This window comes from Atta cephalotes, assembly GCF_000143395.1.
Source record: "Atta cephalotes unplaced genomic scaffold scaffold00010, whole genome shotgun sequence".
NCBI lineage: Eukaryota > Metazoa > Arthropoda > Insecta > Hymenoptera > Formicidae > Atta > Atta cephalotes.
In genome coordinates, this window is record NW_012130074.1 from 341,733 (window position 1) to 365,186 (window position 23,454).

Sequence of the window (23,454 nt, forward strand, 5' to 3'; positions counted from 1 at the left end):
ACACACACACACACACACACACACACACACACACACACACACACACACACACACACACACACACACACACACACACACACACACACACACACACACACACACACACACACACACATTTCAATAATAGTACATTTTATAACAAATGAATAGTATTAATTTATTTTATAATTTCATTTACTATATGGTTTTCTTGAAATATAGATGACATAGCCTAAAACAATTACTCAATCATTTTATCCTTATTATTTGCAATATTAAACAAAGATGAAATAATTTATTGTTACAATTTATTGTATCATATGCGTCTTTTATTTAAAAACGCTCGTATTAATCAGTGTCGTAATTTAGCTAAAATATTTAAATGTGAACGAGTGTATAGTTCTCAAAATGGCTACAGATCACGTGACGTTGTCTCTCCTATATCAAAAACGCCGATGTTCAGTATTGCAACTGGGTATATCTAGACTGTACTTTGGCTTTAAGCTTAAAACTCTCTCTGTCTCTGTCTCTCTTTCGCTTTAAAACGAGACAGAGAGAGTTTTAAGATTTAAAACCAAAGTAACATTGGTACAACCGTATTTCCTGGATAACCTTCAAACCATAAATTCAGTTGGTTCAGTCGGTTGTGATTTCTCTGTCGCTCTATTTCTCAGTCTTTCTTTCTCAGATCTCACTTTTCGACAAAAAATTTCTTGCCGAACGAATTTCCGTGAGATGACTCACTTTTTCGTCATAATGAAATTACGGAATTTCGCGCGGACTGCTCATTTTTCACATTTTTTCTACATTTTACTTAGAGCCAATCAGGATACTATTTTAGATTATGTCTAACAGAAATGGAAATAACAGTAAACTTATCCATAACTTTGCAATAAGGTGAATTTCAACCGGTTGAAACTCGCCTTATGGATAAGTTTATTGTTATTTCTATTTCTATTTTAGATTTAAAGCAATATCCTGATTGGCTCATCGACTTAAGTTCACGTCTTAAGATTACTGTTAAGGCCGCGGCACAAACTTTTGCATAACACATAATGCATAATCAATCGAAATTCTTCTTTTCTGTGGAATGAGAGGAAAGGAAAGATTCTGATTAATTGATTGATGAATTCGCTTATGCACTATGCTTTATGCAAGAGTATGCTGCGACCATTACAGAAATTTTGTCTGTGGCGACTCTTTTTATCGATTACGGCATACCGCGTACGGTTACGTATAAACGCTCCCTAAGTTCACGATTCTCGATGCTCGACGCTCTCATGCAATGACACTCTCACAGTAACATTTTTGACACTATGGTTTGGAACAGAGAGAGACCTTATCCACATAAATATATTATTATTGAATATTTTTGATATTGTTTTTTTCCAATTTTATTTATTTGTAAGTAATTGACACAATCATGGCCACAGATGATTCTTGGAAAACGCCACATTTTCGTCAGAGTGTAGTTGCGAAAATGTAAGTCAATTATGTTGATAAAATTTATAAAGTATAAACATTTTATATCAATTAGTATTAAAAGTTAATTATCATTTAAAAAGTAATTTTACCTATTAAATAATCTTTTTCATGGAATATTATTATTTACACATACATATATATTTTTTTTACATGAAACACTTAGTGTGTATGTGTGTGTGTGTGTGTGTGTGTATGTGTTGTGTGTGTGTGTATGTGTTGTGTGTGTGTGTGTGTGTATGTGTGTGTGCATGCGTGCGTGTGGGTGTATGTGTGTATGTGTGTGTGCATGCGCGCGTGTGAGTGTGTGTGTGTGTGTGTGTGTGTATGTGTGTGTGTGCCAAGAGATTAATTTTAAACCAATTTGCTCTTTTCATTTTTCTTTTTTCTAATATTTATATTTTTCATTTACTTTTTTGTAAAATTTTGATAAAATTGTTTTTTATCGTTTCTCCATTTGATAAAATATGCATAATATAGTTGAAGAAAATAACTCTAATTTTTCATTTGATATATAATTGTAAACATTTTGATAACAGTGATGAAGCAATACAAGTATCTGGCATGCCTACGACAAAGAATAGCATTGAAATGGAGAATCATGTCTTTCAAAAAGCTAAATCTAAGGTATGTCTAGAATTATACTAAGAACATATTAATTCTATTCTTTGCAGATATACTTTTTGGATTTAAAGTGAAATATATAGTTGTTTTTCATTTTTATACAAGTGATATTAACAAGGAAAGATCTCCAACTTAGAAATTATAAAACTGACAATATGTAAAGGATGTCTTGACATGTAAAGCAACTTTTTTTGCTGGTCAAAGGAGGAACTCTTAAAAAGAGTGCGATTTTTACCCATAAAGATATAAGTGAAAAGAATAACGTTTTTTATAGATTTCGATCTCCTGAATACAATAATGTTAACAAAAAGTTTGGAATCAATAGGAAAACGTTGAAAATTAAGTAAGAATATATTTAAAGAAATTTTAATATTTTTGTTTATTTTCAAGATAGTCCCTTATAACTTTTTAATGATTTTACATTTAGGAGGTTAAAGCAAATTTTATAATGCGCTTTTTGTTTCCTGTTTCTTGCTCTTTGCTATATTCTTTTTGCTATATTCTTATCTAGGTTTTTGTTTTATATTTTTGTTTTATATTGTTTTATATATATATATTGAGATAAAAGTTAACAAATTTCGAAAAAAATACATAGCAAGAAATACAATTGTTGATAAAATGATTACAAAGGAGAAAAAAAGCAAAAGATGAAAAACAAGAAACAGGAAACAAAGAGTACATTGTAGAATAAGTTAAAAATCTACAAAAACAGTTTCTTTTGCTTACATTCTTTTGAACAAAAATCGGACTTTTAAAATATTCTCCAAAAAAGAGTAGATTTTTGCCCAAAAAATAAGTAAAAGAAATAGCGTTTTTTGTATTTTGACTTGAATATGATAAAATTATTAAAAATGTGTTTATGGCATTTGGGGAACATCTCGAAATATAAATAAGAATATTGAAATTTCTTTAAATGTATGATGCTCGTGCTCAATTTTCAAGGATCTCGAACTTTTTATTAACATTATTCAGAAGGTCAAATCTATAAAAAATGCTATTCCTTTTATTTACATTTTATGGACAAAAATTTGGCTCTTTTTAACATCTTCCTTTACCGTAAAGGTATAAAAAGGTAAAATTAATCCCTTAATATTGGTCTATTTTTATTTTTATCTCAACAAAACGCGCGGAACAAAATTTCAGAGAAAAAAATTTATTTTTCAAAATGAGATCAATTAGAAAACTTATTAATTGTTTAATTACATGAACAATTCAATTTATCGAAATACGCATGAAAAATAAATATAGCATAACGTGTAATAAAATGCGGTAATAGGTTTTTTTAAGTAAGATCGTTCTATTTTTTTGTGTATTTTATATATCGGAAGCACATATATATTATTAATTGTAAAAAAATTCAACTAATTGTGAATATGAATTAAGTGGAACACGTAATGTATTACACAGTATTATAAAAAAACCACAAAAATATTAATATTGTGAATATATTGTTCCTGTTTTTTGTTTATGTATATTTTTTATTATTTTTTAGACAATGAATAAGTTTTTTAAGTAAATTTTTTTCAGTAAAGTTTTTCAGTAAATCTTATTACTTATTAAAAAAAAAATAAATTTTCTCTAAAGTTTTATTCTACCTCCTGTTGTTGGCGAATAGTAAAATAGAAATGATAAATGGCATAATCTTCAAAGGTTAATTTTTTACTTCTTTAGGGCCATGGTCTGATTCACGTTCATAATGCTTAAAAATCATCATATCCTGTTGTTTGTCAAATATTAAACGAAGACAAATGATGCTCATGAACGTTGTCAGCATGAATTGGGCCTTGGATAAATTCGAGCAATAAAAAAATTATTATATATCAGAATAATATTTAAATCTTCTATGTTTTGCTAAAGTTTCATAATTTTTTGAATTTTCATGTTGAAGGCCTTTTCTTGTGAATCTAAAGTGAGTATTTTATACTCGAATGATGTGTCACTACTTACTTTAGTAACAAAGTTATCATCTCAAGTTTATAATCTCATTTTTAATTAGTGACAGAGTTCTAAAAATAAATGTACTCTGATAGCGTTTCAAACAAAATAAGGGAGAGAGATATTGAAGCGTTCAACATTTTGTTATAAAATATTACGTTTACACATTTGAACAAATTCTTATTCTTTATTCTAATTATAATATAAGCTGTATTTTATCAAATCTATACTTATACTTTAGAGACAATTATTGATATACGTACGACGCTAAACAAAATATTGCAAATATTTTATTTCTTTAATTTTTACAACTTATAATGTAATACCTTTTTATCTTTTTGATGTCTTTTTGATAGCTTTAAAGGGGAACAAGCTTGGACGCTTTGATTAGCTGCATGCTACATGGCTATCATCATATTATCATATTGAAATTTGGGTTTCACTAACTTTAAATGTTTCCTTTCCTTCTTATCGACTTATTACATAAACATTAATTTTTAATATTAATTGTAGAAAGTATTCTGGCGCTGCCAAGTTTCCGAAAAAAGTACCTTGGCACTGCCAGGATTTGATTACATCATTGCTTAAATGTTAATAAGGTTTAGTAAAGCATAACACGCGCACGTTCTCGAATTTATGCAACTTGTAGGTAAAAACTCAATTAAATCTCACTTGTCAGAATGAAAAAGAATATGCATTCAATTGAATTATGACAAATGAGAATTGTCTGAGTTTTAATATAAATGGAAAGCAACTTATTAATTGAATAAGAAAAGTCCTATTTTCGGTCAAAACAGATCTTAGCGTTTAAATATTTCGGTGTGAATTTATACACATGTTTAATTCTGCAAACTTTGCGGCAAAATCATCATTGTATTCGAAAACTAAAAAAGATTTCTGTGATTGCAGAATTGTATATAAATTTATGGGTCAGTATTAAAAAATCTCCAACGTTATGAATAATCGAATTTATTACTATCTATACATATAAAACATATTGTTTATGAAATTTTTATATTTTTATGTTCCTATATGCAATAAATATTTGTTTTATAAAATTGCGTTTTTTTTTTAAGCAGTGAAAATTAAAAATCGAAGTTTTCAAAGATACTTATCATAGTTGTCTATAAAGATATTCTACAGTGATCTGAAGAAATAATATTTTATCTTCTCTTATGAGGTAATCTTATTGTTAGATGAACAAAATAAATTCGGAAAAATCTCGGATAATCTCACGAAAATATAACGTAATTTTAAATACTGTATGGTAACCTTTGATAATATGAGGCAGTATTTGATGATCTGGAAAATAATTTGAGATAGTATTAGGTAATCTTAAGTAATCCGAGATAATTTAGTAATTCAAGAGTAGTTTTTTGTACGCTATGACCACTAATGACCAACCTCCCGTCTGAGTTATCACAAAGATTATTATATTCCATACATTACCTTAATGCAAGCTGTTTAATATTACTAATATGTTTCTATTTTTTTACAGGAAGAATACTTGGGTTTTGTTGCCAGATTGATTCTTCATGTTAGAGAAATGAGTAATATTCTAAAAATATTTTATATTAAATATAATAATAATAAATTATATTAAAAATATATGAGATTTATCATAAAAGTTATGATTATTTTTATTATGTTAACATTATAAATTAAACGTAGCAAATTAAATTATAAATTTTCTCAACGAAACAAATATAATTTACTATGTTAAAGACTACATAATTTGTTAAAATTACACAAACTGAATTGTGAGATTAAAGTGAAGTTAAAGTGTATTTGTTTCAGGAAGATAAAATCTATAACACATAATGCTTTTTTCTTACTCATTTTTATCATTAACTAATCATTAGTTGAATTTGGATACTTGCTGTTATATTGTTAGCTTGACATCACACGAATTTCTATGCTGGTTGATCAGTTGGAATTTGTTTGACAAAAGGTACTTGACGGAAGTATCTGAATGAATAAATATGAACTGGTATGGTTGGAAAACTGCAATTGCATTGTTTTTAATTATTATGAAGAGAATACTTTGATCATGTGATATATTCTGGTCGACTATTATATTGAGCCAACACAAAATTACGCAAAAAATAGCATAAAAATCCAGATCAGCCTGTAATGTGGTAATTAAGCTACGCAGTTTCTGGCATAGCAGATTACATAATTTTCAGCAAGATCATCAGCACAATAACATTCAAACAATCCAGTAAAAAAAAGCATCATGTAAAAAAAAAGCACAAATAAGTTTTAAGCTAATGAATCATTAAATTATTAGTGTTATTTCTAATCGTATTCTTTATTTAATATTTTTTCTTATTTATAAAATTTCTTATTTAAAAGTGTAATTTCCTTTTTCAGTATTTCTTTTTTAAAAGAATCTGATTATATTGCGAGATCTTATATGTATTATTTCAATGACATTTTATTCTTTTATAGATTCTAAAAAGAGTGCAACTGGCAATGCACCAGGTATTAGTACTGCTGGTACTAATAATCAAGGCATGCCTGATCCAATTGGTGCTCTTCAGACATTAGCACGTCAGGGTACAGGAAATAATCAAATGATGAGCATGGGAGGTCCTAATCATCAGGGTATAATTTCGCAACCACCTACAAATACTGCAACTAATCGTAAGTATTATAATTTGCAAAGGAATAATCAGTAGTTGTATTATTATTATATATTGTAATAAATATAGATTCTATTTTTAGCAAATGTATCTGCTTTGTTTAATCATTTGTTTTATTTTTCTTTCTGCTTAAGGCTCCTAAATATTCAATCAAGAACTCTGCATTGACGGTGATGACATAGAATCAGACTGGCGAAGGCGGTAGCCATACACACAAGCATGAGTCCATGTACATGTGCTCTCGACGCACCGAAGGCGAATACATGTACATGACGAGCCTCGTGTGCGTGCGTGCGTGCGTGCGTGCGTGCGTGCGTGCGTGCGTGCGTGCGTGCGTGCGTGCGTGCGTGCGTGCGTGTGTGTGTGTTACAGCCTCGCCACGATAAATGACTGAACTTAGGTGTGGAAAAGTGACGTTTGGCGATGAAATTTATGTTGCATGCCATTTCGTTATTATTTGCTTAATTGTGAAAATGTGACTTGTCTCGTACTTATCAAAGTAATTATTGACGAAAACTAAAGTTAGTCTTGGAATTTTATATGTAGAAGCGTATTTTTCACTCGTTTCAACAGCTGTCAGACCGTGTGTTTCTACCCGAGTATGGGCTCCCTTTACGTGCCTTTTATTTACTAATTATCAAGGGAGGAAAGGACAGTTTTCATCGATTTTTACAAATGTTTTAAAAACGATCTCGTCATTTAGATTTATCCAAATTATCTTTATTTACAAATGGCACATAACATATAAATTAACATATCCTTCTTTGCTTCTTACGTCACGATTCCAACATGACCGCGATTATTTAGGAGTCTTAAACGAATGTCTAATTTTCTTTTGTATTTTTTTTATTAAGTTGGTCTATAAATAATTATAACTCATATTAAAATGATAACTTATAATTGCTAAAATGATTACAATTTCATCAATTGGTTTAGAAGTGGAAGTCAGTATAATTCATCATTGTATGTTTTTCTCGTTTAATCAGTGCAAAATCACTGACGCAACGAAAATTATTTATGCCACTTATGGCAAGGAAATTTTATCTGAAATTTTATGTCACGAGAATTTCAAAGATTTATACAATATAATATAAATAATAATATTAAACTGAAATTTATAATTAATTTTAAACATTCATTTTTTCATTCTAAATTGAAAATTTGCCCTGGATAGTTCTATTTTTATGTCAGATTCGTATTCAGCAACTCAAAATACGTAAGAATCGCTAGATTTCTACCCCCAGCACAAGGTACTTTTTTTTATGTATTATTACTAACTTTAACTTCAAAACGATATCAAAATATTGCGTATCATCTTGCTTTATACAGTTCTAATAAAAACTACGTATTAAAATTTTTTTTACAAATATAGAATCAAACTAAATAAAAGCGCGAAATTGATGTAAATATTTACGATGTAAGCAAATTTAAAAAATAGACATAACACTTTTCTTGTAAGAAACGCGATAGTGTTTTTTAACATTGAACTAGTTAATAACTTGGAATAAAGTCAATTACGAATAATTATGCAGAATAGGATCTTTTCCGAATTTCGACATTTTTTGGCTGCAATGTTAATAATAATCTTTGTTATGACTCAAATAGTGACAAATCGGGGGAGGTTGAAAAAAATTTTTCATGGTAGGTGAAAAGGATCTACTCAAAATACATAAGAATAGTTGGATCTTCATTCCAGCACTTTTTTTTGTGGGCCTGTGTAATTAATATAGATAACTGATAAGAGAAGTGTGCAAAGTGATAAATTGAAATGAATTATATATTATTGGAAAGGACTTGCCGAGTAAAGTTCAGCTGTACAATATTTCACTTGAATGCCCCTCTAAAGATGCTATGTGCAATAGAAGTTATCAGTTTAGTAACTCTTGTATCCCTACACTCTGAGTCAACTCCGATGACTTTGACATTGACGTATGTTATCAAGGTCATGACTTTCAACATGTTTTAGCTTGTTACTCGTTAAAAAATTATGGTTAAAATAAGTTTTATAAATAGAATTTTTCAATTTTATATTTATTTTTATTTTGTTTTATTTTATGTTAAAACTAAAAACTTGTCTTAAATTTGTTGATCCACTGCAATGATTTGAAATCTATCAATCCAATCAGTTTAACATGGTACAAAGCCCATCGCCAAATAATTTGGTCACGAACAGGAATTCTCTCCAAACGAGTCTATGTGAACTGCTCGAAACAATATTTGGTTACGGATTGCCATTTTTCCCGATACTCTGTTGCTCAACATATTTCTTGCGTTTCTTTCATTTTATTTCAGAATCCAAAATAAGAGGACGAAAAAAGAAAAAAAAAGCAAAAAGATCAATGGTAATGATAACGTTCGAAAAAACGTTACATAGAAGTTTATCTATAAGAATTTTTTTATCGCTAGTAATACCAGGGTCAAGTTTTAAAATTCAAAATAGCGGATCTAACATGGAATCCAAAAAAATATATTAAAAGTAAAAAATTAAAAATCAATAAAAAATAGAAAAATGAAGTGCAATCCTACCATAACTTTCCTGTGATGCACTGTGGGGTAATAATTTCATCAGCAAATAACAGAGATAGAGTATCATTCATAATGAAATATCGGCAGTACTTGTTACATATTTTTGCTGCAGTTGATCGTCTTCCATACATTCCATTTATAAAACTTATTTTGTCAATAACTTTTTAACGGATAACAAGCGATGGCTAAAACATGGAGATCATTCAAGATCATGATCTTGACAACATACATCAATGTCAAGATTATCGGAGTTGATTTAGAGAAGGACACAACTTGTTAAATTGCTGAGTCAATTTTAATTCGTGATATTACTGCAATAGTTTAGTAGAATTAGCGTTTCAAGACCGAAAAATCCTTCCAGCGCACGTTTCAAAAGGATCATATACCTAGTATATAAATTCACACGGAATCATAGAAGCATTTAAGATTCAACTAGATCGTTTAAGGCTTTGATTGCTATAGTTTGTATTATCACACATATCCTATAATATATTTTATTAAAAAATAAGCTTTGGATAAATTTTTGTCAAGGAAAAAATCGTCTCAGAACACGGCCAAGAATATATCTCTTTAAGGACAAAAGGTTATCACCTGTATATAGAATAAATAAACATATCTCTCGTATGTTTAGTAAATATACAATTAGATTAAAAGACAGTAAAAAATGTATAAGCCGACTTTTCTATAATATTTTAATCAATGATTTTGATGACGTAAATCTGTTTAAATGTATAACGTTACTCTAAGCCGAGAACAGTAAATATTATAATATTCTTGAGCTACAAATTGAAATATACTTTGAATATACTTTGAATCAGCAAATATATCGTTGAATAGATATTAAGCAAATCATTGGAATAGAAAACATTATTTATTGTGTTATTTATTGTGTTTGAAAAAAAAATCACTTTACAACATATAATTCTATGAAAATTATAAAATTATAATCCAATCATTTGTATTATATACCATACATGGATATATACCATATACGGGTATTGTTGGATGACCCTTACTATTTTTCTGCCTAACATAGAAATGCGTAATCTGTTAATTGTACCACAAGAAGATGAATATTAAAGCGAACTTCAGTATATTCAGCAGAGAAATAAAGAGGAATTATTACATAAAGATCGGATAAAACAATGAGAAGATTTAGAAAAGAAATTTCAAAAGAAAATGGAAGGAAACATGAAAATGCGATAATCATGTGAAGTTTATATAAGTTTATATAAGTGTATACAAATATTAATATTAAAGAACTCGAGGTTATCTTGGCTTGACAATTTTTCGATTCAAGCTAACATTCATACATTGTAGTCTGTTATGTAAATGTACTTCAGTCCAGGTTATTCTTTCTTATCAGAAGTGATTGATCTCAAAAGCAAACATAAATTTGGCATGTACCTTTTTCTAAAGAAATATTTGATATAATTAATGATGTCAGACATTTGATAGCTTTCATGACTCTTCTCATCATATACTAATTCGTGCGCAAAAAAATACAAAGATGTGCAATTTTCCATGAATGTAGTTGTTACAAAAATAAAACTGACATTTACGGAAAACGCGTGATCAAATGATTTGCAAAAATCAAGCATTAAAGATAAGATTGATATACAATAGAACTGAAGTTGAATAAAGACATTCAAATTGCAACATCGTATAAGTATAAGAATCAGAAAGTTTAAAAACAATCAAAAAGCTATAAAAAAATCTAAATAAGTTGAAGTGGCGTCACGTGGCGTATCAAAGTTACAAAATTTTTTATTTTTTTTTGTAAAGAAGCGTTTGAAAGATTTATTACAGGGGAAGAAAGTTCCACAAATTTATAAAACAAAAAATTTCAGAAAGATTGTCATTGTCATAAATCCTGAGAAACTGCTGGGTATCTTTACGTGGAGCGATGAGTTTTCCAACATCTGGAATATTATACTTAATAATGGCTGTGCCGATTAAATTCTATGCATGATCAATCGATAGCTTATACTCGAATTGTGTAATGAAAGTGCATTAATGTTTTTTTCTATTTGCCCTACGAGTGGATATTGTTACAAGTTTCAAATTTTGTTCAAATTTTAAGAAATGTCAATATCGTCTGCCTGTGGATTACATCTCGAACTTCAGTCGATTGATGGCAATCTCAACTTTTTTATTTTATTTTTTAATAACTTTTTCATGATCAAAGATCGACTGATGAAACTATCCGATCATTCAGAGTCATGACCTTAATGATATGAATGACAATGAGTCAAGGTCATTTTTTTTTGATAGCCTTGTAACGCGTGATGGATTACTGTTACAACTTTCCGAAGGTTATTCGATATGATGACCTTCATAATGTGTGGGAGGGTCAAGGTCATCTGAAATGAATTGTATCCATTTTAATTTTAATATCTTTTTAATAGACAATGGTCGACTGCTGAAAGTGCCCGATGGTCACTCAGGATCATGACCTTGACATTATATGTCAAGGTCAACGTCATCGGAGTTCTCTATTCCATTTTTAATAACTTTTTAACATGTAATGAGTGACTGCTAAACCTTTCGTTTACAGGAAAACAAATATCGTATGTCGCAGGTCTATGTTAAGTATAAATTACAGTTTGAAAAAAGGAATAAAATTAAGTGAAAATTTTTTATCGAAAAGAATAATTCTAACTGATTTATGTCTGTACTCATAGCTAGGCCTTATGATTGCTTCAAATTTAATTTCATATGCTTTACGAATTATTTTATTGATCAATATTTAGTCATTATATTTCAAACTCTGATAAATAGACCCAAAGTTCAAATTTGTATAGTTAAGAATCTTTCCATGATTCTTGTTTGAAGAGATGAAATTGAAAAGGAACATTTTATACAAATATATTTGTATAAAAAATGCAGAGATGTGAGAATAAAATATTAGTGTGATCAATACGATATTTATTTATATCGTGAGTTCAAATATGGTAACTCATGTATTCAGTCTTGATGATTTAATTAAACGTATATTGTAATAAACAAAGTGGACTTAATATAAAACCACTTATCAATACTGCTGCATTCTCTTATATAAGATATTGATATATTTGTACAATCACTGCCCCGGAATTTTTATTAAATATTTTGTTTTCTCGAGTTATACTTGAAATGTTTTGTGTTTGTAAAATAAAACAGCTTGCCATCGCATTTAGTTAAATCAGTTTAACATTAATGAGCGAGCCCATATGACCCAGGATAAAATGATTGATTTCTGATTGAATATAGCCATCACGTCCGTATTTTATAATAACGAGTACTATTTTAAGTAACGAGTGAGCGTTACAACTCGTAAATAACGATTGAGTGACTTTCCAACTCTGGTGTTACAGTTGAAAATTTTCGTAAAAAATGTATTAAAGTAATTAATTTATATACTATAAAGACATTAAAAACTACAAAAGCCATGATAATAGTATATAAATTTATCTTTTTGAATTTATCTTTTTAAGAATGCGGTACAAATATATATTCCGCGAGAAAGATTTTACTAGATTATAAAATGAAAATTTATAAGGAAACATTAAACATTACAAAATATGTGATTTCAACAAAGTACAAAACTTATCTTTTTAAAAAAGGGTAGAAAAAGGTGGTAATATTCTTCAATTTTTCGAAAAAAAATGCTAAATTAATTAATTCATATACTGTTTATAAGAAAACATTAAACTCTATGAAATGCATGAGATATCAGTATATATTTATCTTTTTAAAAAAGGTAAAAAAAGCGCTGTGAGAATATACTCTGCATAAAAATTTTATGAATTTAAAATATATGATGAAACATAAGTAGTACATATTTTTGTATCTATTAAAGTCTAATAAATGAAAATTTTAATTTAACATTATTTTAATTTATTTTAATTTAAACATAAAAGATGTGATATCAATAATGGGCGTTAAATTTATCATTAAGTTAAAATCGTATAAATAAAAATTACTTAATTTGAATGGTACGTATCAGATATATAAAAAATCTGATATCAATAATTAGCGCTTTATAATCTTAAAAAATTGTTACCTCGCTGAATCCAAATCATATATGAACCTTGAACAAAACTCTGTTGTAAAATAATATATGTAATAAAATTAAAAAATGAAATCCAAATTGCGTTATCTTTTCAACCCAAGAGTTATCACAGAAAATTAAAAAACAGAACAAAATTTAAAAAAAAAGATTGGAAACAAGACCGTTTATGTTAAATACATTAGTTTAAATATGAAGAATCACTACGTTCTGAATGTTAAGATGTTGAACTATTATATATATATATTCATATAAATGAATTAATTTCAAAAATTGCGTGCCGATATGGTTGTCGGATTTTCAATCTGAAATATTAATAATCCCCCTCCCCCCCCCAAATTTCCCAAATTTAATCTTAAAAAACTGTAATAAACTTATTGCGAAAAATATTGCCTCGATCGGGAGTCGAACCCGAATTTCTTCCGAGCGTCCTAAGCCTTTAGACTACCGAGATCTTAGCAATATTCTTCTCTATCGATTATTGCGATTTAATTTAAAATAAAATTAAAAAATTTAAATAACAAAATTTTCATGTAAAAATACTTGATGCTACTGGATCTAAAAATGAAAATCATTCAAATGTAATAATAAATTTAATTTGAAAGCATTTATTAAAAAGAAAGTTGAATGGTAGAATATTTTATGGTAGAATATTTTAAAAACATTACAATAATATTACAGTACTATAGTTAAACCTAATAATTTTCACAACGCACACAGAAGAATTCCAAACTTAAATACTTATGTCCTATACTTAATTCTAATTTGCACGCCGTATTACTCGCTCGCACGTATTCAAATTGATTATACTTATCAAATTGATTATATTTATTCCCATCATATTTTGTTTTTAAAATTCTTTTAATCCTATATATTATAGACATTATTTATGTCTTAATTCATACTTACGTTATTATGTTTTAATATTTTATTATAACATTTTTCTAGAGTCATAATGGCTCTACATTTTTAGGTCTAGCAGCGCCAAGTGTTCTTACATGAAAATTTTTTTATTTAAATTTTTTATTTTTGTTCTGTTACATCCTTAATTCTTTGTGATAACTCTTGGGTTGAAAAAATAACGTAATTTGGATTTCATTTTTTAATTTTATACAACAGAGTTTTGTTATTCAAGGTATATGATTTGGATTGAGCAAGGATTGAGTAACAATTTTTAAAGATTATAATGTAACGCAAATTGATATCAGATTTTTTATATACTTGATACGTACCATTCAAATTAAGTATAATATTTTTATTTAAGGGATTTTAATTTGGTGGCAAATTTAGCGCCCATTATTGATATCATTTCTTTTATATGCCTGATATGTGTCGTTCAAATTAAGGAGAATTTTTATTTATGGGACTTTAATAGGTAAATATGTATCACCTTAGATCTTTCATCATATATTTTAAGTTGATACATTTTTTTTTCAAAGCACGTACTGATAAAATTTTTTTTATTTTTTTTAAAAAGATAAAATATATATACTGATATCTCATGCATTTTGTAGTGTTTAACATCTTCTTACAAATAGTATATAAATTAATCAGTTTTATATACAATTTTTTTTGAAGTTATAATTACATGAATTCTATATTTAAGAGTTTTATGTTTTAAATCTTCTGTTTTCATGTTAACAATTAGTAAAAGAAAAAATAAACAACAATAAACATATATATCATGAGTAAATTGATTATAATAAATTAATGAATACAAATTATATTTATTTATTTTCTTTTTGATTTATTATGCATTGATTTCTATACATTTTTTTCTTCTATAATATTACAATATATCTTCAAATTTTTGCTTTAATGTACAAATACATATATAGTTTTTATATGTATAAGTTTTTTATATATTTTTTATACATTTCTAAAAAATGTACACACATATCTCCAAGTGATAACTAGTTCAAACTCTTTTGTATATTTTGTTAGTTTTGCAAAGTTTAAATCAACGACCTGCCCAACCATTAAATATGCCTGGTATACAAAACAAGATGCCAGGTATGGGTATGATGCCGTCGCAAACTGGTGGTTCAATGAATCACATGGGCCCCATTCAGAGTATGCAAAACAATCCTATGCTGACTCAAATGAATCAGATGGGACAAGGAAATATTCCTCCACAAATGAATCAAATGGTGCCTGGACAAATGGGTCAATTAGGTGCTGGACAGATGCAACAAAATATGCAGGTATGTTCTATGTATTTACGTTTTTCGTTATTTACGATTTAAATCATATAAGAATATATAAAAAGGCCAAAACAAGGTAAAAGGATGACTCATTTTATTTTTGTCGTAATCTATTCATAGATTATTTTTATCATAGTCCCAGATGCAGACTCAACTACCAGGTCAAATAAATAATCAAATTACGGGACCAATGGGCAATATACAGACTAGTATATCGCAGCAAATGAATCAAATTGGTCCTGGACAATTAGGCCCTGGTCAGATGCAACAACAGTTAAATCATATTCAAAGAAAAGTATATAATATACTTATCTTTTTAATAATTCTTATTACCAATATCATTAATAATCTTCATTGATTGGTAATATTCTATCAATATAATTTCTGTTTTCATTTTTAGTCAAGTGAAATGATAAATACTGGATTTCCTGGTCCACGTAATGTTACACCTAATCAATTCTTGAGACAGAGTCCATCTCCTTCAGCTCCAAGCCCAGCTGGATTGGGAGCACCGTCGAGGTAACATTCACATTCTTTTTAAATATAATGTTTAGGATTGTGTGATAGAAATTTAAAAGCAATTTTTTACATATATCTGATATAATAACAAAACAATGTATTTCCATAGTAATCAAATGGTAGCCTCGCCTGCTCTAGTGCCATCACCAAGTCCTCAGCATGCCATTATGACAGGACCAACTCGATCTGTGAATTCCGTAGGTACGTTCAGATAATCGAGAGTTAAAAAAGTCAACATAAATAGTCACATAAAAAGTCAACATAAATAAGAAAAGGAAAAAATGGAAGTAACTTAAACTATATTGAACTATATAACTATACAGGTATGGCACCATCTCCAAGCAGTTCATTAAATACTCCTGGAGGTGTAGGCGCTACACCAAGTCCTCAGCAAGAAGATCAGGCTTACAGAGACAAAGTTAGACAATTGAGCAAATACATAGAACCATTACGAAGAATGATTGCCAAGATGAGCAACGAAGGAAGTAAGAAAATAAAATTATTAACATATGAAAATGATTAACATAAATAACAATATTAAAGTGAATGTAATTAGACTAACAAGAAAAAAAATATTTTTTAAATTGACCTTTCAGCTCAAAATCTCCCATTTTATGCTAAAAGAACATTCCTAAATTTTTATCAAAAAATATCAAGATTTATGGATCACTAATGAATGATTTTTAAATTAAAGTTTCGATTTTCCTTAATACATGTTTGATTTGATAAAAATGGCCTTAATCCAGATTTTAAATGTATATGTTTTTTTGTCGCTGAACACGATGCAATAATTCATTTAGCTTTATGATATATTCGGCTTAAGAAATACAGCTCGATTAATATGAAAAAAATGTCCAAATTTCGAGTTTAAGGTCAATTTTAGCGAAATTCCAAGCGTTCAAATAGGCCGTTATTCCCTTCAAATTATAGATTTATTTATCTAGAACAAGATCCCTCCAGGTCTAAATATCTTAAAAACTATAAGAGACTGTCACCTTTGCTAAGACAAAGTTACTCAGAATCAATATATGTCAAAGTCATTGACGTGTCCGTTAATATGAATAATTACCTCATTTTTTTTTATTATGTATTCATTTCCAGTTGGGATTTTCCCGGGATCTCCTACAGGATCTTTAAAAGTTGGCATTTCATTGGTTTATAAAACGTTTTTAAGAATAGAAAAAATATTTTTACAAATTTTAAGGTATATTGCTTTGTGGTTTTGACATCCTCAAATCAAATGTCTCAATTTAACAATAAAAAACTTTATTAGGAAATGAAATGAATACATAATAAAAAAAATATACTACATAATGTGTAATTTATTTCAATTAATTAAAAATCATTTTTTTTGTATTATATGCTCATTTCATTTTCTAATAAAAAATTTTTTTATCAAATTGAGGCATTTGATTTGAGGATGTCAAAACCAAAGCGATATACTTTAAAACTTTTTTAAGATTAAAAAAAATTTTTTCTATGAAAACGTTTTATAATCCAGTTAAATGTAACTTTTAAAGACGTTGTAGAAGATCCCGGGAAAATTTCAACTGAATCTTGTCTAGAAACCTACAATTTAGGAGGAGTAATGACCCATTTGAACGCTTGGAACCTTGCTAAAATCGACTTTGAATTCGAAATTTTTTTTTTTTTTTTTTTTTTTTTTTTTTTCTACATTAATCGGGCTGTATTTTTTAAGGCATATATCGTACAGTTAAATAAATTATTGCATCGTGTTCAGCGACCAAAAAAACATACATTAATACGAGGACAAGTCAATAAGTTCTTAGAAAATCTGTCAGATGGCACTCGCAGTGTCATGTTACATTTTTGACAAGTAGCATCTCTCAGCTGATTATTATCAAATTTTGAGCGGAATTCATTGCGTGATTTCATTTCTGTAGACGATTAAAGCAACCTTTATATTTTTTGCAAAATATAAAAAAACGAATTCAATGCAGTGATCAAAAATTTCGTGATCAAACATCTACATGTGAAAGATTTAACGCCGAAAGAAATCAAAACCGAGTTTGATAATGTTCATAGCATCTGTACTAGCGTTTGCGACTGTACACAATTGGGTGAATAAATTTAAACGTAGTCGTACATTCAAATGTGATGCATCTTGTTCAGGACATCCAATTGAGGTTGCTACGCCAGAAATCATCGATAAAGTCCACGATATTGTTTTGACTGACGAGTGAATTGATCGACGAGTGAAAGTGCCCGAGCTTGTTGAGGCCATAGGCATATCATAAGGCACAGTGATTTCAATTTTGCACGAACAATTGAGTATGAAATGCTATCGGCAAAATAGGTGCCGCGTTTGTTCACTGTGGATCATAAGCGCGACCGTGTGACGATTTCAAAACAATATTTGGAGATGTTTCAATGTAATCCAGATGAATTTCTGCGATTCATTATCTGTGGACGAAACATGGATCCATTACTTCACATTCGAGACGAAAGAACAGTCAAAACAATGGACTTAACCGAGTGAAGTAGCTCCGAGAAGGCGAAAACCGTAAAATCGGCCGGAAAGGTGATGGTCACAGTTTTTTAGGATGTACGCGGTATAAATATTGATTACTTTCCGTCGAAGCAAACGATCAATGGCGATTACTATGCGGCCTTATTGGATCGTTTCAACATTTTAAGAAAAAATGTCCCTATTTGGCGAAGAAGAAAGTGCTCTTCCATCAAAATAATGCACGGGTTCGTACCCGGCATCGATGGCAAATTCAACGAATTCCATTATGAATTGTTTCTCCATCCAGCATATTCGTCAGATTTAACTCTCTGCGACTTAACTATTTCCTATTTCCAAACCTGAAAAAATGATTCGGAGGAAAGAGATTCACCACCAGAGAACAGCTCATGGCCGAAACAGAGGCTTATTTTGAAGGGTTGGACAAATCATATTATTCGGACGGCTTATTCGGAAAAAGTTAGAGAATCGTTGAATCAAGTATATCGAGCTGAAAAGAGATTATGTTGAGAAATAAAAATGAATCGATCAAAAAAAAATATGTTTTACTAGTTTTTTCTAAAAACTTATTGACTTGCCCTCGTATATTTAAAATCCGGGAATGAGTAGTGACTAGTTGAAAAGTTAAAAGTTAAAAAGTTAATAATTTTTAACTTAACTTAGTTAATTTTAAATGCATTAATTTTTAACTTAATTTAGTTACTTTTAAACTTTAATTTATTAACTTTTTTAAAATTGAAAATTTTTCTATCTTAATGCTAATATTTTTTTTTATAAAATAAACATTCAAACAACAAAGTTTTTAAACATTAGAGAGAATTAATTTAGAAAAATCAATGATTTTATAATGATAGACTTTATAATAATAAAAATTACACCATACGGTAGTTAGTTTTTATCGATTCACTAGATTTTGTCAATTCCCGCTTATATTTGAATCACACTAATTTTAGGTATCATAAACGTATTTCAACATAAATATGAAATGAGCTTTAGATGAAAAATTATTATAGAACAGTTACACATCTACATCTAATTTTTTATTTTTTTTATATTTTTTGTAACAAATATCTAGTCGATATAGTCGTAAACATGCATGAACAGTCGTTTCATAAGTTAAAGAAAGTTAACATAAAGATTAAAGAAAGAGAAATAATGCAATATACCCTTCTCTCTCGCAAGATTTTGACAAAAACACCTACTCTGTGTGACTCTTATATATAAGCAACTTATGTGAATATAAAATTAAATTTGCCTAATAATCTATATTTGTAAAGATTATTTAATGTAATCTCATTTTAAGAAAAGTTAGGACATTCTGATCTCAAAAAATAATTTTTTTTAATATTAAAAATTAACTTTTTTTTAAACTTAAGTTAATTTAATCTTAACTTTTATTAAATTAATTCTTTATTTCTTCAACTTAATTTTATTAATTTTATAAGCCATTAACTTTAACTTAATTTAGTTTTAAAAAAACATTAACTTTAACCCAACTCTGTTACAATCCGGTTTAAATCATTTTTGCATCAAATCAAACATGTATTATGGAAAATCGAAACTTTAATTTAAGAATCATTCCCTAGCAACCTCTAAATCTTAATATTTTTTGATAAAAATTTAAGAGTATTCTTTTGGCATGAAATAGAAGCTTTTGAATTGAGAGACTGATTAAAAAAAAAATTTTTTTCTCTTTTCCTTGTCAGTCTAATGTCAATCTATTAATAAGAAATCGGATTTTCAAAACATTAAAAAGCTCTGGCTTGTTTAAAAACAAAAAATTTATTCTATGAAAATTAATGTACTTGAAAAAAAAATGTATTTAAAAATATACAAATATATGAAATATACAAATGAATAATACAAATATATGAAATTATTTTTTCATATTTAGAATTTCTTAACAAAAAGAAAGAAAGTGACATTTTTAATATTACATATGCCTTTTTAATATTAAGAAACGTTGGCATTAGCAATGGATAAAAACACAGCGATAACTTGCAAATTTTCTTTGAAAATAATATCCGTGAAAGTCTAAAAAGCGTTATGCCTTTCTAATAGCAATTCGAATAAATAACTACTGTGAATAAGTACTGTTTATCTTTGTTTGTTTTCTGTTGTAGATGTTGATAAACTCAGTAAAATGAAGAAGCTCTTGGAAATTCTATCAAATCCCAGTAAACGTATGCCGTTGGATACATTGCTAAAATGTGAAGTTGTCTTGGAAAAATTAGATTTTAAGAGAGGAGACGGTAGTGTAGGACCGCCAGTAACAACATTGAAGGAGCACCAAATTTTCAGTCCACTATTAGAAGCTGTAAGCGCACATCTCCAAAGTCCAGTAATCAATCACACATTGCAACGCACTTTTGGACCATGTTTGGATGCATTATTTGGACCAGAGATAAAGTAAGAATGCATACATATATAAAAATCGTTTACATTTTTTATTTTATGTAATAAATTTATAATAAAAAATTGAAATATATTCTATGATCTATACAAAAATAGAAATTTGCCACCACCTTTGAAGAAGCAAAAAATAGAGGAATCATCTAGCGAAATACCAGACGTATTACAAGGAGAAATAGCTAGATTGGACCAACGATTTAAAGTATGTAATATCAGCTTCTAAGTTAATTTACAATTTATTTTGTGTTATTAAATATTTACTTTCAAAGTAAATAAACTTTCAAAGTAAGTAAACATAAATTTTTGATAAAATTATTTACTTATATTTACTTTGAAAGTTTTAACACTGATGTTAAAACTTTTTACCTATAAAAATGTTTTAATTTTATAATTCGTAAATTTTGTTAAAATTTTTATATGTAAAATGATATATCAAATTACGCATTTTGTATCTGATTTATAATTAAAAAAATAATATATACATAGTAAATAGTATATACATAAATATAATTATTATTAATCATGCAATTTTTATTTTAGGTCAGTCTGGATCCAGCGCAGCAAAGTGGATCGAGATGCATACAATTAATATGTTGGCTTGATGATCGTCATCTTCCATGCGTTCCACCGATCTCAGTTACAGTTCCCGCAGACTATCCTTCAACACCGCCTCGTTGCGTTATGGCACCGCACGAATACGAAGCAACGACATTTCTGTGTGCCGTACAAAAGGCCCTGAACATCCGCATCGCGAAATTGCCGCGCCGTTTCTCTCTTTCTCAATTATTGGACACATGGGAAATGAGTGTGCGACAAGCCAGTGCACCAAAGGAAATGTCTATTACTGCCAGTACAGTCTTGATGGGTTTATAGTACAAATCACGTAAATATTTGATAACATAAATATTTGATAACATAAAAATGAATCAATTAATGATAGTCAAAAACATTAGACAATAACATAAGCAATAGCAAATAAAAAATATTGATTTGTTTTCTATATATCACTGGTCTTATATAACAACTTATTGCAAACAAAAATACTTATAAACATGAAACATGAACTATGAAAATCTATATATTATAGTAATGAAATAAGCATATACTCTTCAAAAGTTCATATTATAACCTTCTTTCGTTAATACCTATAATATTAATCACAGATCTAATTTCTAAATTTGTTATTTTAAAAAAGATTTTTATATTTCTCCAATAGACATTCTTCTTCTTCTTTCTTTTTAACAAATTGAACATGAAAAACATTTATAACTGATTGCTTTAGATTTATCGCTTTAGATTTATTGCTTATAGTATATCTATGAAATTTTTTTATTAACCCTCAGTACCCACATCTCAAAAAAATCCCTATCTATTACATCCAAGTTTTTATAATCCAGCGTTTTCTTTTGCTTGTATCTCAGATTGTAGTGAATCGATTTTAACTAATTTTTTTTTAATCTATCGTTTAAAGATTGAAAAAAAAAGAATTTTTTAATTAGAAAGTCTAAAATGTAGCACAAAAGATATTTTGCAATAAATGAAAAGCAATAATTGAAAAAAACGTTTGCACTATGAAAATCGGAGGGGGGGAGATACGCTAACTCTTTATAAGTATTGAGGGTTAAATATTTTTTTTTTTTCAATTTTATATAACACTAATTAATTATATTATAATAAAATGGCAGTTTTTCCTAATATATGTTTGTGTATATATCCGTGTATGTAGATATAAATGTATAATATATAAAATGTATAAACATACATAATGAAATCATGTAATTTATTGATTTATTAGATAAATACATTTCTATAAAATTTTTGACAATTTTATAATTACAGGTTATGTTATGTTAGTAAATATGTGAAAAACACAAATGTCTTTTTATACAATTATTTGTAATTTTATAAAAATTAATTACTTTATCACACAATTATATATTACAATATTTACATTACACAGGGTAGAGCGGGACTATTTGAGCATAAGAGCAAGTTGGTCAAACGCAAATATCTAAATAAACAAAAAATATACAGATACGTCTATGCTTGCGTAATGTAGCATTAAGACAGAGATTACTGTGTCTTAATACAATAATCTGTGTTCGACTGTTAATAACCAAATACGTGTGCTTTTTCGATTTCATATATCAAAAATAAAATTATTAGGTAAGTATTTTTTTAGTTCTACATATTTAAAGTGATTAATAACAGTCAAATGTGTTTTTTGGATATAAGTTATTATCTTATTTTTTAACTTTAATGTTCAAGTTGCTATTTTATTTATAATTTTTCATTAAATATTATAAATGTTATAAAAAAGTATTTCAGTCAACATTGATATAGGCCTTGTAGGCCAGTATCTCATAACTAACTTTATAAAGTTTATAAAGCTGCTTAAATGAAATCTGTCTTTATCAATATTTCTTATTTTATATTAACGATTAAACATATTTTACGTTTATTTATTATAAAAAGTAAAGATTTTAGTTTTTCTAATTTTGTTAAAGCATCAAAAAAAAAGAGTAGTATACAAATTATTATACTTAAGATGAAAATAATAAAAATTTGATTAATATACACATAATTCTT

At 28.0% G+C, this 23,454-nt stretch overlaps 1 protein-coding gene across 1 annotated transcript; it reads left to right on the forward strand.

Moving 5' to 3' along the window:
• Positions 1-1,402: 1,402 nt before the first annotated feature.
• Positions 1,403-21,738, forward strand: LOC105627671 (mediator of RNA polymerase II transcription subunit 15). The gene is made up of 12 exons (XM_012208950.1): positions 1,403-1,461; positions 2,001-2,088; positions 5,519-5,570; positions 6,472-6,666; positions 15,187-15,446; positions 15,583-15,741; positions 15,847-15,965; positions 16,075-16,166; positions 16,289-16,450; positions 20,577-20,862; positions 20,965-21,067; positions 21,406-21,738. Exons 1-12 carry the CDS (start codon positions 1,403-1,405, stop codon positions 21,736-21,738), a joined length of 1,908 nt encoding a protein of 635 aa, XP_012064340.1.
• Positions 21,739-23,454: the final 1,716 nt, after the last annotated feature.